The sequence below is a fragment of the Musca vetustissima genome, unplaced genomic scaffold, assembly GCF_032173495.1.
Source record: "Musca vetustissima isolate MV318-11 ecotype Yass unplaced genomic scaffold, APGP_CSIRO_Mvet_v1 utg3401, whole genome shotgun sequence".
NCBI classification, from domain to species: Eukaryota; Metazoa; Arthropoda; class Insecta; order Diptera; family Muscidae; genus Musca; species Musca vetustissima.
The window spans coordinates 377,971-393,868 of NW_026884888.1; the positions used below are offsets into that span (position 1 = coordinate 377,971).

At 37.7% G+C, this 15,898-nt stretch overlaps 1 protein-coding gene across 1 annotated transcript; it reads right to left on the reverse strand.

Moving 5' to 3' along the window:
• Positions 1-9,466: 9,466 nt before the first annotated feature.
• LOC133331970 (nuclear pore complex protein Nup214) lies at positions 9,467-15,898 on the reverse strand. The gene is made up of 11 exons (XM_061540356.1): positions 15,863-15,898; positions 15,598-15,736; positions 15,347-15,534; positions 14,279-15,289; positions 13,956-14,211; positions 13,608-13,894; positions 13,361-13,542; positions 12,981-13,302; positions 11,565-12,907; positions 9,565-11,499; positions 9,467-9,491 (listed from the first exon to the last, which is right to left on the reverse strand). The coding sequence occupies exons 1-11, from the start codon at positions 15,896-15,898 to the stop codon at positions 9,467-9,469; spliced, it is 5,724 nt and encodes a 1,907-aa protein (XP_061396340.1).

The window sequence follows — 15,898 nt, forward strand, 5'->3', positions numbered from 1 at the left end:
TGACCCATTCGAAGTCTCGAAAATATGCGCACTTGCTTTTTAGGTACATTGGTAGGATAGACGGGCACTATGCAGTTAGGATTTATTTTGTTATAGTGCACATGTTCAAATAACATGTGTTGTTGTTTAGCATTTTGTTTAAGTTTGTGTTTTATAAATGTTTTTAAATCTATTTTTTCGATTATTCCATCTAACAACACTGGAGCGGTGCAGGCGTACTTTGCTGCTTTATCGGCGTTTTCGTTTCCTTCAATTCCAACGTGACCAGGTACCCAGAAAAGTTTTATGTAGTTGTTCTCGGTTAGCAAATCCCGAATTTTGTTAATTGAAGCCCAACTGTTGTTTGATGTACATAACACCGATTTTAGAACCGATAAACTGTCGGAAATAATTATTGTTTCTTGTTGTGAATGGATTGCAATATTGATAGCTTCTATAATGCCAGCAGCTTCGGCCGTGAAGATAGATGAAAAATCAGCAAGGGTTTTAATGGATAGAGTATCGCCATTGGAATCAACAACTGCGTATGCGGAGACTGAGTTTGTTTTAGAGGCATCAGTGTATAAGAACTGCCAAGACGAGTGCTGCAAGGAAAAAAATCGAAAATGGTGTGCGTATATTTCGTTTGAAGTTCCATTTTTTCCTAGAATGCTGAGAGATGTATCGCACGATTTGTCCGAAAAAAGCCATGAAGGGCATTTAGGTTTAAAACATGTAACCTTATCCCTAAAGTTTACTATGTTATTCCTAATAGAATAGTAAACAACTGATGTTTTTTTAGGTTTTCGTTTTGTTTTTAAAATTTTCGATACATCAGTGTTAATAACGGAAGACTTGGATGACAGGATTTTAGGCAGTAACATATTCCTAGACTCGAGAATTCTATGCTCGAGAGAAGGCAATCCAGATTCAATCAGTAAGGTTTTGATGGGAGTAGTTCTATATGCGTATGTGCTGGCCCTGATGCTATCGTGGTATACGGCTTTAATAAGTTTCAAAGTTGAAACAGGACTGTCCCCAAAAAGGTACAAACCGTAGTCAATTTTGCTTAGCACCAATGTCTTTACCAAGTAAGTAAGGGTGTTGATGTGGGCGAAACTTTTATGTGAAAGGTACTTTATAATGTTTAAACGGGGTATAAGGTCCTTTTTTAATTTAAGTATGTGTTCGTTCCACCGATAGTTTTTTTGAAAAATTACACCCAGGATCTTAAGCTTCTTGACGTAGGGAATGCTAACACCGTTGATTATTATGTTGGTGGGTTTACAGCTATGCTTCCGACATATATGTAGAATTGAAGATTTTGTAGGAGAGATTTTGGCACCAGATGTTTTGGCCCAAGTGTTGATATCATTTATAATGTTAGAAAATTGAATGTTGGCAGCATCGTTATCTTTATTCGAGCTCAGAATGTATAGGTCGTCAGCGTAAAGGCAATGATATATTTTAGGATATTTGTTTATGATGTTGCTGATTTGGTTAAAGGCTATTTGAAAAAGCACTACCGACAGTGGTGACCCTTGAGGTATACCATTATTCATAGCAAACTGGTTTGAGTAATAGTTATTGATTTTGACTTTAAAAGTGCGCCCAGTCAAAAATGACTTGATGAAATTTAAAATTTTCCTTCCAACTCCCCATGATTTCAGCGAATCTAATATTATATGTATACCGATGCGATCAAATGCTTTTTCAAAGTCTATCGAAAGTACTGATGTGTGACTTCTTGCTGATATGGATTTGGATGCATAAAAGTCGATGTGTAAAAGTACGTCTGTACAACCTTGGTTTGCTTTATAAGCAACTTGATTAATAGAAATTAAATTGCGAGCATTCAAAAACCATGATAAGCGGTTGGAGATTATCCTTTCCAACAGTTTAGACAGGCAGGGCAGCAAAGATATAGGCCGGTATCCAGAAAACTCCGTTTTACTTTTATTTGGTTTGGGCAAAGGAACTATGACTGCCGATTTCCATGAATGGGGGATGATTCCGGTGTCAAAGACTGAGTTGTAAAAAGACAGTAATTTATGTTTGCTTTTGTTAGATAGATTCTTCAACATGGGATACGAAATATTATCGCGGCCATGGCGTGGCGCCTTTAACTTTACCAAAAGCTATTTGCATTTCCTTAAATACAATTTCACCCTCAATTGTAGCAGCTTGCTTATTTAATGCAGGATTAGAAAAGGATGCAAGATTGAACTTAGCAGCGCAAAACTCCGGAGAAAAGTTGATATTTGATGATTCGACCGACCATTTATTTCCAAAATGGTTGGCTATATCGATGGGATCGTTGATACATATGTCATTGGATATCATTGACGTGAAAAGGTTGAAGTTACCTTTTCTAGATATTTTGTTAATTTTATGCCACACAAGGCTGAGAGGTAGATCACGGCTAATAGTTTTTGTGAAATTATAAAAACACAATGCCTTTTGTTTTTTAGATACAAATCTAAATTTTGCGTTGGCCTTTTTGTATAAAAGAAGATTATCGGGTGAAGGAGCCTTTTTAAAAGCACGATAGAGGCAAACCTTGTTCTGGCGTAGGGTGTATAACTCCTTATTCCACCATGGAACAGATCTTTTGGTTGTATGTCTTGTAGTTGGGATACTATTATTGGCTGCATTTCTAATTGCTTTCGTGAAAATGGCATTAATTTTGTTGGGATTTCCGATAAGAGTGTTGGCATCTAGTGAAGTGTCAACATCCATTTTAAAAGAGTTCCAATTTGCCTTCTTGAAATTATGTTTATAAAATGGTTTAAACTTTGCGACAGGTGTACCAAAATCAATGTTGGTGATTATTGGAAAATGATCACTACTGTAAAGGTCATCTAAAGTATGACTACTTGCCATGGATAAAAGCGAAGGCGAACAGCATATTATGTCTATGTAGGTATGTGTTCCGAACGTAGATAAATGTGTGGGTTTGCCATCGTTTAGTATACAAAGGTTTTGTGCATTTAGGGCATTTTCCAAAATAAGTCCCCTTGAATTACTTCTGTTGGATCCCCAAATGATGTTCCAGCTATTTACATCGCCAAGTAAAATTATTGGAGTTTTTATGTTGATGAATAGGTTTAATATGTCGGAAACCGCAAAGGTTTCGTTGGGATGGATGTAAATTGAAATAATGGTAAATTTTATTTTTAAGGAAATCTCAATTGCAATATTTAATATTTTGGAGTTATTTAAAATTCGCTTATGAGGAATATTTTTATTAATAAATATAGCAACTCCGCCTTTTGCCGAGATATTTTCCGGTTTATTTGCTGCGTATGGAGTGAAATTACGAGGGGAGATCGGTTGTGAATTGTATGATAAATGTGTTTCTTGTAAAGATATGAAATGGGGATTGTGATCTTTTAATAACAGTTGAAGATCGATGTAATTATTAATTAAACCTTTTATATTCCATTGAATTATATTAAACTGATTCATTGGGGAGATATAAAAGAATAAGAGTGATGAGTGTAGAAAACTATTCAGACATTAATGAATCTTTAAGATTGTCTACCGCAGATCTTCTTGCAGTTATTTTTGCTGGTTTATTCTTCTTCGTATCTTCTTCATCGGAGATAGAAACATTTGTTGAAAAGGTATTTCCGTGTGTTTTGGTGGTATTTTTAATTGACTCAAGTTTGGAGTTAAATTTATTGAGTAATTGTTCTGAGTTTATAGTTGTTTTCGTTGTGATGGTATTTGTTTTTGTATTGGTTGTAATATTTTTACTTGTGCTCGGTTGTTCTGCGCTAGCTTGCAGGGTTGTATGTTTTGGGGATTTTATTAATTTTGTTGGTGTTGTGTGGGTGTTGTTGATCGGGGAATCAACGTTAGAGAGATTTTGAGTGTTGGTTAGTTTACTGTTATGTGTTATTCTCTTTTTTCTTCTTTCAATAGCATCGGAGAGACTCTCAATTGGTATTTCTGTTGTATCTATTTTAGGCGTATTTATCAAAGCTTCTTTGAAAGAGCATTTATTTGCAATTTTGTATTTGAGCACCATTTTTCTTTGTTGAAATGCTGGACATTGTTTGTTGGTTGCACTATGTTGGTGGTTGCAGTTTATACATAACACTTTTGTACATAAAATTGGATCATGCGAAGCAGATGAGCATACATCACAAGTGGGAGCATTTTTGCAGAATTTTTTTGTGTGACCGAGTTTAAAGCAGCTTTTACACTGAATCGGGTTAGGAGTATATACTTTAACCTTGCAATTTATGATACCAATTTCAACTGTTTTGGGTAGTTCGTATAAGTTGAAACTAATTATGTGGGATGGAGTGTTAAATATAGTACCATCTCTAAATTTGGTAATTTTTTGACAGTCGACAACGCCTTGTGATTTCATGCCATCCACTATGTCTTCTGAGGATAGATCAGTCAGCAGATCGCAGTGTACAAAACCTTTAACGATATTTAATGTGCGGTGATAACTGCATTCAATTGGACCAATTCCAGCTAGATATTTGGTTTTTAAAAAACGGTTTGCTTGAGCTTCATTTCTTGTCAAAAAAATAAGATTGCCGTCACGTGTGAAGATGGTTTTTAGAGTGGGTTCCGCAGAAATTCCTTGGATTGCTTTCGATAACAGAAATATGTTGAACGATTTTAGAGTTTTTTCAGTGTTTTTAGTTTTCATTACAATGTATTTGGGGCATGATTGGTTTTTATTTTTATATTGAGGCAAGAGCGGGAAATCTAAGGAATTTCCCAAAGCCAAAGCACCCGTCTTCTGTTTTTTCCTTTTGGGAGATTTAGGACCGCCATCGGGATCTAAGTCCTTATAATAATTGCCCCCAGAGGAGGATGCCATGTCAAGCAAAGTTCTTGAATATCACTTAAAAACACTTATAACAGGGAAGTTGTTGTAAAGAGAAATATTTAAACAAGCGCTGAGTAAAAAACGTAGTCTGTTCACAACGAGTGTTGAGAGAAAACTGTGAGAAATATTTTTAAGGCGTCAATTTGTTAGAAATATTTTTAAGGCGTGAATTGATTTTTCAAAACAAATATTTTATAAGGTGTGGATTTTTTAAAAAATATTTTCTAAGGCGTGGATTTAAAAAAAATATTTTCTAAGGCGTGGATTTTTTAAAAAATATTTTTTTAAGGCTTGGCTTTTTTAAAAAATATTTTTTTAAGGCGTGGCTTTTTAAAAAATATTTATTAAGGCGTGACTTTTTTAAAAAATATTTTTTTAAGGTGTAGATTTAAAAAAATATATTTTTTCAAGGCGTACATTTTAAAAAAATATTTTTTCAAGACGTAGATTTAAAAAAATATATATTTTTTCAAGTCGTAGATTTTAAAAAAAATATTTTTTCAAAGAGTAGATTTAAAAAAAATATTTTTTCAAGGCGTACATTTTAAAAAAATATTTTTTGAAGACGTAGATTTAAAAAAAAAATATTTTTTCAAGGCGTAGATTTTAAAAAAATATTTTTTCAAGGAGCAGATTTCAAAAAAAATATTTTTTCAAGGCGTAGACTTTAAAAAAAATATTTTTTCAAGGCGTAGATTTCAAAAAAAAAAAAAAAATTTTTTTAATTTTTTTTTTTTTTTTAAATCTAAATATTTACATGAACCTTCACTACTATATGATGTAATCTGAGTAACCAAAAGGTAATCCTCTACAAACCAAAGAAAAAAAATTGTTCTAATTTTATGCGTTCCCTAAATATAGACCAGACGATGACAAGCCAAACAATGAAAAAATAAACGAAAGACAAAAAGAAGAAAATTGCGCATCTGCTTGTGAAAAAAAATTATTACGTATTTGCAGCATTACATTCCCTCCCTCTTATTCAACTGTTATTCTATATTTAGATTTTCTACTATGCCATGACCATCATTTGAAACCCTTGACATATTAACTGAAACCTTATGACAATTTTGTTTTGGGCAAACAATGTTTGGAGGGTAAAAACATAATTGCTGTAATAACATTTTAATATAGGCCTTCATATAAAGGATATTTTTTTTAATTGGAAAATATTCAAAATTTTTATCATTCGTGTTCGGCATATGGACCTAGTCTACATGATAACAAAAAATATTTGGTTTAATTACATTTCAATATAGACTATCCTTAATGGGATTTGTTTTTTGTTGTAATAAAATGTTCCTTTATTATAATTTTTTTTAAATATATTTATTTTGTATATATTTTTGTTTATTTTTCTCGTATAATAATTTGATACAATACAAAGCTTTTAAAAGTTATATATTACTAGTTAAGACTACAACATGTTTTGGATATATTTATTAGTTGTATTAGGAAAATTGTATTCGTATTTTTTTTTTGTTATTTTGTTTTAAATCAATAGATGCCGTTTTTAATGTTGTTTTGTTATAGTTAATGTATGTATGTAATTAATCAGTCTATTTATATATTTATATGTTAGTCTCTTATATTTTAATATATCTATAGTGTAGAGAATATCTATCCAAAATATATATGACTTTTGTATATAAAAAAATAATTATGACAAAGTGTTTCAAAAAGAGAAGTTTTTTAGTGCCAATAAATGCTATTCGATTTTTTATATATGGCATTTGGTTAAAAAATTAGAAGAGCAGAGGTAAGGAGCCCCTTGTCTGGATAAAATAGATTAAAAATTAAATACATAAAAAAGTATAAATATAAAAAATGTAATTTTTATAAAAAAATAATAAAAAATATATTTTTAAGGAAATTCGTTATTCCAAAATATAATACAGACAAAAAAAATCCTCATAAAAATCTTTAAGAGTTCATCTTCTCGCAGTTACGCTCTCTTCTCGCTTAAGGGTAAGGAAATTAAACCCATCATCTATAGCTAGCTACCATACCATAGAGCCATAAGGTACGCCCACCCCTTGCCGTGACCAGCACCCATTTTTCCATTACCAATTATTAAGAAAATCAAAACCCTTACGTATATCCCTATCCAAAAGATAAACTTCCTCGGAATCGATAGTTTTATCCGCTCCCCTACCCACCTCATATTCATCATCCTCTGAGGTGGCGGTGGATGAAGATGAGGCCGACAATAGAAATTGGCCCCTTGCACAATTTTGCATTAAATTTGTTTTCTCTTCACCATCCAAAAAACTGTCGCTGTACACAGCATAGTTAACAACACTGGAAGATGGTGGTGCCGAACTGTTATTTGAATTCAGAAATACCTGTATTATTGAAGAGGAATTGGATTTATTTGGTTTGGATGATGATGACACCGATGCCTTGCTGTTTGGTTTTTCGTTATCCCCACTAGTCGGAGAATCCAAATTATTAATACTTTTGCGATTTTTTATTATATCCATGGCGGGACTTGTAATACTACTTGGTTTGATGCCTGCCCCACCACCACAATTTTTCTGCTGTTGTCCGCCGCCATCATTTAATCTGGCCTTTTGTATATTTTGATTTAGACTCTTCTTCAGCTCATTCTGCAGCCTTTGATAGTTAAGCAATGTCTTTTTCGATTCAGCATCCAAGGGTTCCTGTTTCGCATCTTTGTTGCCTAATGAAAATATAGATAGCTGGGGTGTCTGCTTCGACTGATGATGACTACCCCCACCATCTCCCGAAAATAAATGTAAATTAATTTGTGACTTGGTGCGATAACTAAATGGCCTTGAATACTCGTCACGAAAGCTGCCAATATTATCATCTTGTATGATTTTCATTGCCACCGATTGTATGGAGAATGTCCTCAGATCACGACCATCAAAGCCGTGTCCTTCATTTTTCATATATTTGGCATCAAATTGCCTGCTAAGGGGGACAATTTCTTTGGACTCCTGATGTTTTCCACTAAAATCATTTAAGACTATGGCTGCTAAGGAATCGGTGGATGTCCGCTGACTTTTTGTAGAGCTGGACTGGGGTGTTGCAAAGCTATCGAAATAATGTAATGAAATTTCCGGCTTAATTAGTGTATCATTGATTATATCTGTTTGTTCATGATAATTTAGACTATCCCACAGCTTGCCATAATTCACTTTGGTATCATTTATATCGTGATAGATGCGTTCGGCAATGGGATTTAATTTGGCAAAATATTCCTGTATAACATCTAGTGTATCCAAGCGGCTTTGTTGTTGCTGCTGCTGGAGGGATTCTTGAAAGCCAGGCATTGTTTTTTGTTTTGGAGGAAGCTGCCACCCACTAAGTAAATGTTATTAAATTAATTTCATTCCAGATTTATACCGGGGTCGTAATATTTACCCTTAAATATTGTTGGTACTTCTAAAAATAAATTACAACAAAGAAAGAGAATCCTATACAAGAACAAAAAAGTATAAAGGGCTTAATAAGAGCCAGGAGTCAGCGGCAAACATTTTCGCCGGCGTGAAAACCCAACGAAAGAATTAGAGGCACAAAATGTCAATTATTTGTTTTCATGCAAAGTTCTTCCAAATTTATTCCATTTTGCTTGTGTTTTTGTAATCAGGAGATTCCAAGTTATACAAAATGTCGTATTTTTATTTCCTCGATCAAAGTTCCTTCCATTTTATTATTAATTCCTTAAAAACACGTCGTCAGCCGTCGGGATTTCCCCTTGCCAATAAGAAATGACTGTTGCCGACTCAACACTCTCTGGTTGTGTTTAGACTCTAATATGTACAAAGGGCTTAAGTGACATTGCCAGATTGAAATTAAGTAACGGCGTCAGGCATGTACAGCATGCAGAGTCAAAACAATGCCGGCGCCGTTTAATGTAACAGTACCCCGTAGGAAAATTGAGAGTAATGGACGAGAGACGACACATACATGAAAAGGAAAACTAAGAATGGAGGACAAACAAAAAATTGTCGGTATCGTTGGGGATTCTGGGTATCTAAATACAGGTATTACGATATAAATTAATTTGCCAGTATTTTAATCATCTGACATAGCGAAATGATGACAAGTTGTCTTCAAGACCAGTGTTGCTCTACTCTTTACGTTTTCATGACAACAAACCCCGCGTATTCTCTCTCAATTTAGATTTCCCGTTTGTTTAGCATATGCAGGAGAGTAACATACAAATGCAAGTATTATGAGCATCACTGTTCAAGACTAAACTTGCATCCTCATCACTGTTGAATAGAACTGAGTGTGTGAGATCGTAACTGCGAGATCATCATAGAAAATGACTGCAACTAGAGAATACATGTTTAATCATCACCGCTATCGTACTATTTTGTGCTTGAGTGCTCTTCATGTACCTTACGGCAGAGTTTATCATGTTCACAGGCAAATACCGTAGCTCTTATGGCTTGGGAAAACTCCAAGTTCCATTTTTTCAAAACGAAAACAAAATTTTCCATTATTTTTGGTTTTTTAGGTGAATATGAAAATTCCTTTATTGTGAAAAAAACATTCTGACTGACAGACACTCATACCAATTGTAACAATCACTTTGCGATTTTGTTGTTTTTGTTTTCGACGATTTCACACATGTACACTAAAGAAGAAATAGAAAATTCAACGATAACTCATAAAAGATGAACTGAAAAGACACAAAAAAATCATTTATTAGCATTTTTAAAAATTTCCGAAAATTACTCATTTTTCAAACTTACCCTCCAAATGCTGGTTTCTGTTGATTAGGAGGCTGTGTTGACTGAGCCAAATTACCAAACGATAGACCAGTATCTGTTGAACCCAATGTTTCAAAGATATTACTCTTGGCTGTGGCCGGATTGGCTGCAGCACCAAAACCACCAGTGGTTGGTGATGTAGCCGTCGCCGCCGCAGCAAATGATCCAAAGCCAGACTTAGGGCTGCCAAAGGTTGGTGCACCGCCGAATGTGGGTTGAGCTCCAAATGCCGGTGGGCTACCAAAGGTGGGTGGACCACCGAAAACAGGTTTGGCAAATGCCGATTGTTGTGGTGATCCAAACCCAGTACTGGCGGTTGCTGCGCCAAATCCAGCACCCCCACCACTTGGGGAACCAAAGGCAGGTGCATTTGAGGGTTGTGAAAATGATCCAAAACCTGTTGAACCTGTTGTTGCACCAAATGCTGGAGCGCCAGCAGTATTACCACCACCGCCGCCAAATATTGAGCCACCAGATGCGGCATTACCACCGGCATTTCCTGATCCACCAAATATTGAACCACCACCCGCCGCCGCTGGTGCTCCAAAAGGTCCAGTTGCTGTGGGTTGTGCGGCAGCACCACCAAATATGCTACCAGCTGATGCTGTAGCGGATGCCGCTGCTGTTTGTCCAAAAGTACTTTTACCGAAAATGGAACCGCCACTTGATGCCGACTGCTGGGTGGGTGAGCCAAATATATTTCCGCCTTCTGCTGGTTTGGTAGCAGCTGCTGCAGCACCAAATATAGAACCTGCAGTATTACCCGAAGAACCGAATGGGCTTGTTGTAGTGGTGGCAGCAGCGCCACCAAAGATTGAACCACCTGTGGCAGCAGGAGCTCCAAAACCAACACTGCCTGTGCTTCCACCAAAAATACTACCACCCGTTGGAGCTGCTGCCGGTTTAGTTGCAGCCGCTGCAGCAGCAAATAAACCTGACGCCGGCTGCGCTGTGGCTGCTGGCGTTGTTGCAGAACTACCAAATACAGATTGATCCGGTTTCGGTATACCACCAAAAATACTACCACCGGTGGATGCAGGAGGTTCGGCTGGTTTTGTACTACCGCCAAATATTGAAGCTGTGCTGGGTGTCGAAGCAGCTGTTGTGGCCGATGCTGTGGACCCAAACAATGAATGTCCCGAAGAAGCGGCGGCGGCAGCTCCACCAAATATGGGTGCGGGGGATGTATTAGTAGTCGATGCGGCTGTCGATGTTGCTGATGCCGCTTGAGCAAATATGGATGAAGGTGTACTTGTTGCACCACCAAAGATATTACCAGGTTTGGTGGCGGTAGTAGGTCCGGTAGTTGCGGCAGCAGTATTGCCCGCAGTGGACGTAACAGAGAGGGAACCAAACATTGGTATAGTCGAACCTTTTTGATCTGCTGCCGAGGTAAATGAAAATACCGGGGCTGCCGATGTTGTGGAAGTACCAGTGGAAGATGCAACTACAGAGGCAGATGTTGTGGTGACTGTTGTCGCAGTTGTAGTGGCATCTGTGGTAGCTTCTGGCTTGCCAAAAATATTTCCAGCGGTGGTGGTGGTTGTTGCTGCACCAAAAACTGGCGTAGTTGCTGTTGTTGCCGATTTTCCTCCATCACTTGGAGCACTACTGGTGGCAAAGGAAAATGGCGATGATGTTGTTGCCGAAGTTGCTGTGGCAAATCCTGAAAATATATTGGCCGGGGGTTTGGATGCATCGCCTTGTTTTCCGGTATCCGGTTTACATATATTCAAAGATCCAAATAAAGAATCAGCCGGTGCGTTGGATGTGGTAGTCGTAGTAGGGGGTTTAGAAGCAGCATTTGATGTTTGCAGCCCAGAGGAGGTGATCGTAACATTGGGCGGAGCTGAACTTGTGGTAACACTGCTGGTGTTGGAGGCTGCATTGCCCAAAGATAGACCTCCAAATGTAAAGCTGGAAATGAAATAAAAGAAAATTATGTTGTATTGGTTGGACTTCAGTTATATCGATATTCTAACCTTGAAGTGGTGCTGGCCGTGGCGGAACTTTGCGCTTGGGAAGAGGAAACTTTTGTGTCTTGCGGCTTAGCAGTGGTTTCCGCCGGTTTGGTTGAGGATGAAAACATATTTGCTGTGGTTGTTGCCGGGGTAGAACCTCCAAAACTGAATGTTGTACCAGAACCAACACCACCACCACCAAATGGTGTGGATGATTCCGTTGACAAAGAGGCAAATGGTTTGGCTGTTGTAGACAATGACAAGCCAGAACCAAAGGTTGAGGAGGAGAACATACCCCCCGAAGATGAAGATACAACTGGAGTTGTAGCTGTTGTTGCAGCTGCAGTGGTGGATTTTGCCCCAAAACCACCAAAAGGAGATGCGGCAGAAGTCGATGCTGGTGTAATTGTGGCAGCAATATTACCAAAACTGAAACTTTCTTTGGGTTCTTCTGATTTTTTAGAGTCTGCTGCAGCAGATGCATTGCTTGGCTCATTCGTCAAATTGGCTGGCTTGTTGGCCGAAAAGGCAGCAAAGCCTTGTGTGGGTAAATTACTATCGCCGCCACCAATTGCAGATCCACCTCCCAATGTATTTGACTTATTTTTAGAATCATTACCACCAATGACCTTGGCAGAAAATGAAATGGGCGTAGCGGCGGCAACAGGGTTTTCTTTCCCTTCATTGTTTTGCGGGGTTGGTTTGGCCGTTTGACCAAATGAAATTCCACCTGATGATGAGCCGAAAGCGGTAAATGGTGATGTCGAGGAGGAGCCCAGTTTTGAGGGATCATCAGGTTTAATCGACACCGTTGTTGAGGTTTTTACAAAAGAGCTTTGACCGCCAAATGACAAAGTACTGGATGTTGCCGGATTGGGGGTAATGAAGGGTGAGGGTTGACTTGCGTTGGGCAATAAAGCAGGTTTAGAGGCCGTAGGTTTGGCCAAAAATGTCTGCTGTTGATTTTGTTGCATTTGCTGGACATTTTGTGGTGGCATTTGTTGGCTGGGTGGCTTCATGTTATTTGGAGCTTGGGATTTTTGCGTGGGAGCTGCCTGTTGTTTTTGTACCATTTGCTGCTGTTGTATTTGTTTTTCCTTCATTTCTTTTTCCTTTTGTTTGCGTTCACTTTCCAGTTTAGTTTCCAAAATGACCTCGGATTTTAGACCCACCCGATCTGGTCTTTTGGCCTTTATTATTGCTATTTGCTGTTGTTGTTTGGTGAAGTTACGTATGGCATTCAATTTGCTTTCGGATAGTTTCGAATGTGATTGAGAGACAACTTGTGATAGACTCATCGAGAGTATTGAATCGGCCAATGATTCCATGGTGCTGAAATATGGCAATAATTTGAAATGTAGTTTCTGTTGAAAAATTTTCTTATCAAGATACCTACTTTTGATTTTTAGTTAATGCACCCACAGCCACTAATGTAACATCCTTCGTATCGCTGCATGCTGGTTTATAATTCAAACCCTTTTGTTTCAATTTACTTTTAATGTGATTCATTTTGGTGCGTTGTCGTGCCAATAGATCCTTCAGTTTTGACATACGTTGATAGATGCCATCCAAACAGGGTATGTGCATTTGATTTTTGGTATTACGCCGGACCACATCCTGATACTGAGACCATTGAGCATCAATTAAATAATTAACTTGATTCAATTGAGTTTGATTGGTGGCTATAAATGCCTGTAATTTAGCCAATTGTCGTCTATTTGCCGGATCGGCGGTAGATGATGATGTCAAACGGGATAGGCTGTGGAGAGATATAAAATTATGATTCGGTTTTTTTTTCAAGGCCTATTCATACATACTTTGGATTTTTGTACATATTCAATTTGGAACGACATTCAGCCAACATGGCATATGATTCATTCATGGAATGTCGTAAGCTTTGTACATCCTGCTCAAATTCATGATCATCGGCCTGTTCTATAATCTCCTGGAGATCATTTAGTTGTTTGGTATATGATTTGATTTCATCGGGGGTACCAATCTACAAAAAAAAAAGGATTTTATGAATATCAAAAATACCCCGTACTCACGGAGTCTTCTACTTACATTCTCCATTAGCTTCATGGTTTGCATTTGTATCTGTTTAATTTCCTGATCGAAAGCGTCTATTTGAATGGCAATCATTTGCTTGACAACATCATCTATTTCACCCATATTCATATTGACTTTTGTCGTGGCCGATGATGGTGCTTTACTGGTGGTCACTTGGACCGCTTGAGGTGCCTTAAAGGTTGGTGGCACTGTATACAATGGTTGATTGGAGTTATTTTTGGTGACATTTTTATCTGTAGCAGATGGTGGAGGCGGCAATGATGGCTTTTCAGCAGGCTTAACTAAAAAAACAGAAGAAATATTTGAAATATAAATTGGTATACACAAATTTACATGTCTTACGTCCAAAACCAGATTGGGAACCACCAAAGGATGGTACAGCTGACTGTGTACCAAAACCTGATTTGGGCGCCGACATGTTCGAGGTTTGAGATTGTTGCGGCATAAAAGATGTTGTATTTCCTGAACCAAATGTCATTGCTGGCGCTGTTGCTGTATTTGTCTTTGCAGGTGCTGCAGCAGTGGAAACAAAAGCCACACCACTTGGCTTAGATGAGGCATTAGCCAGGCCACCAAACATGGGTACCGGTTTATCTTTCTAAATTTAAAAGTAATTATTTTTTAATAGGAATCTAAGATTTTGTTCCATAAATTACTTTACTTACAATAGCTGGAGTTGATGTCACCATATTTGAACCCAAAGTAAATGTCATATCAGCAAAACCACCACCACCACTGGCTCTTTGTACACCCTGTGATTTGTCCACATTTGCTTGACCACTGGCCATTGTCTCTTGTTGCAATGGTTTAAACCCACCAGATGTATCGTTGAGTGGCGGTGGTGGAGAACAAACTCCCACAGCATTGGGGGATAAATTCAAAAAATTAAACGACACCAAATGCCCATGGGTCGACAGAACATGTATCATGGGCATTACCGGCAGCATTTGTTCACCCATTTTTACTTGATGCGAGGAGGCCGTGTCAAATACAAAACCCATGGGAAATGTTTCATCTTTCGACTCGGTTAATGGCATTTCTATACGTGCCTCATCCAATAGCGTATATTGAATCCATGTGGGATTCTCACCCGACTCCTTGGTTCCCAAGATACCAACCTCCACACCATTTGCCGACGAAACCAATAACAAATTCCATTGTGAAATGTGATTAAATGTCAGCTGCTGTGTACGTGGTCCCGGAGCACTATAACAAATATCATAATAATTTATATAGCTGGGATTGCCCGCCTTCGGTGCATTAACAATGAAGAGTGAGGGGCACATCTCCTCGCCTCTTTGCAAGAATATAACAGCAAATTGAAATGTGGAAAGCCAGTGAACCGCAATACAATCGAATGGTCCCGGATGTATACCCGGCGGACAAGGTATGGCACGTGCCGGTTGTAAGTTTGGTTTAAATTGTTGTAATTTGCCATCGGGAAAACCAAAAACTATTTGTTTTCCTTTTGGGGACCAACAACCGGATTTCACTTGATTTTCCTTGCCCAAGGTAACTTTATCGTAATTGCCACCCGGATTCAAGGTGAACATAGTAACAGAGCCATCATTCAAAACCAAAGCAATGTTATTTGCAATAACGGGATTCCACAGTAATTGCAAGGCAAAAACATAACTTTCCGGCGACACTGGGACATTGTAGATGACATTTACGTTCTGCCAAACAATGAAATTAATTATTTAAAATTTTTATATCATTTTCGATTTACTTACCGGTGTCAGAAAACAATCAACTTGGTAAATTTGCAAAAATCCAGTATTGTTTTGCATGCAATTAACAGCCAACATCGATCCGTCACAACTACATGCCATGGCCTTGGGTTCACCCGGCAAGGGGATTGTGCGCACCGGAAGATCCTTGCCATTGCTTTTGTAATCGATTATATCTTTTAATTTAATAACTGTAAAACAAAAACATTAATATTAAATTTCACTTCTACTCTCTGATGTGTTGTTGATGCCACCTTTTAATTCCTTCACATTTGGATTGCCGGCAAACAACAGACCCTTTGTTGACGATACAGCCAATAGGCTGACTAAACTCTTTAATTCTTTGCATTCAGAAAATAGTGGAAATTTGCCATGTAATTTAAATTGTATATCCTGAAAAGAAATAATAAGTATTAATAAAATATTAATATTATTAATAGTGTTGTGTGTTGTCTTCAATTGTTTGACAAAAAAAAGCATGCCAAATCTTGTCTCAAGTATGCATGCTGTTGATAATACCTGCACATCTACAGAAGCTGGTGCATTTTGAGCCAT

What these genes read in the sequence shown, in the direction of transcription:
- LOC133331970 (XM_061540356.1), bottom strand. Translation starts at nt 15,898, where the DNA reads ATGGCTCAAAATGCACCAGCTTCTGTAGATGTGCAG. An exon ending in TTGATTGTTTTCTGACACCG is followed by an intron (nt 15,290 to 15,346) that starts GTAAGTAAATCG and finishes ATTGTTTGGCAG; the next exon opens with AACGTAAATGTCATCTACAA. An exon ending in TGACATCAACTCCAGCTATT is followed by an intron (nt 14,212 to 14,278) that starts GTAAGTAAAGTA and finishes TTTTAAATTTAG; the next exon opens with AAAGATAAACCGGTACCCAT.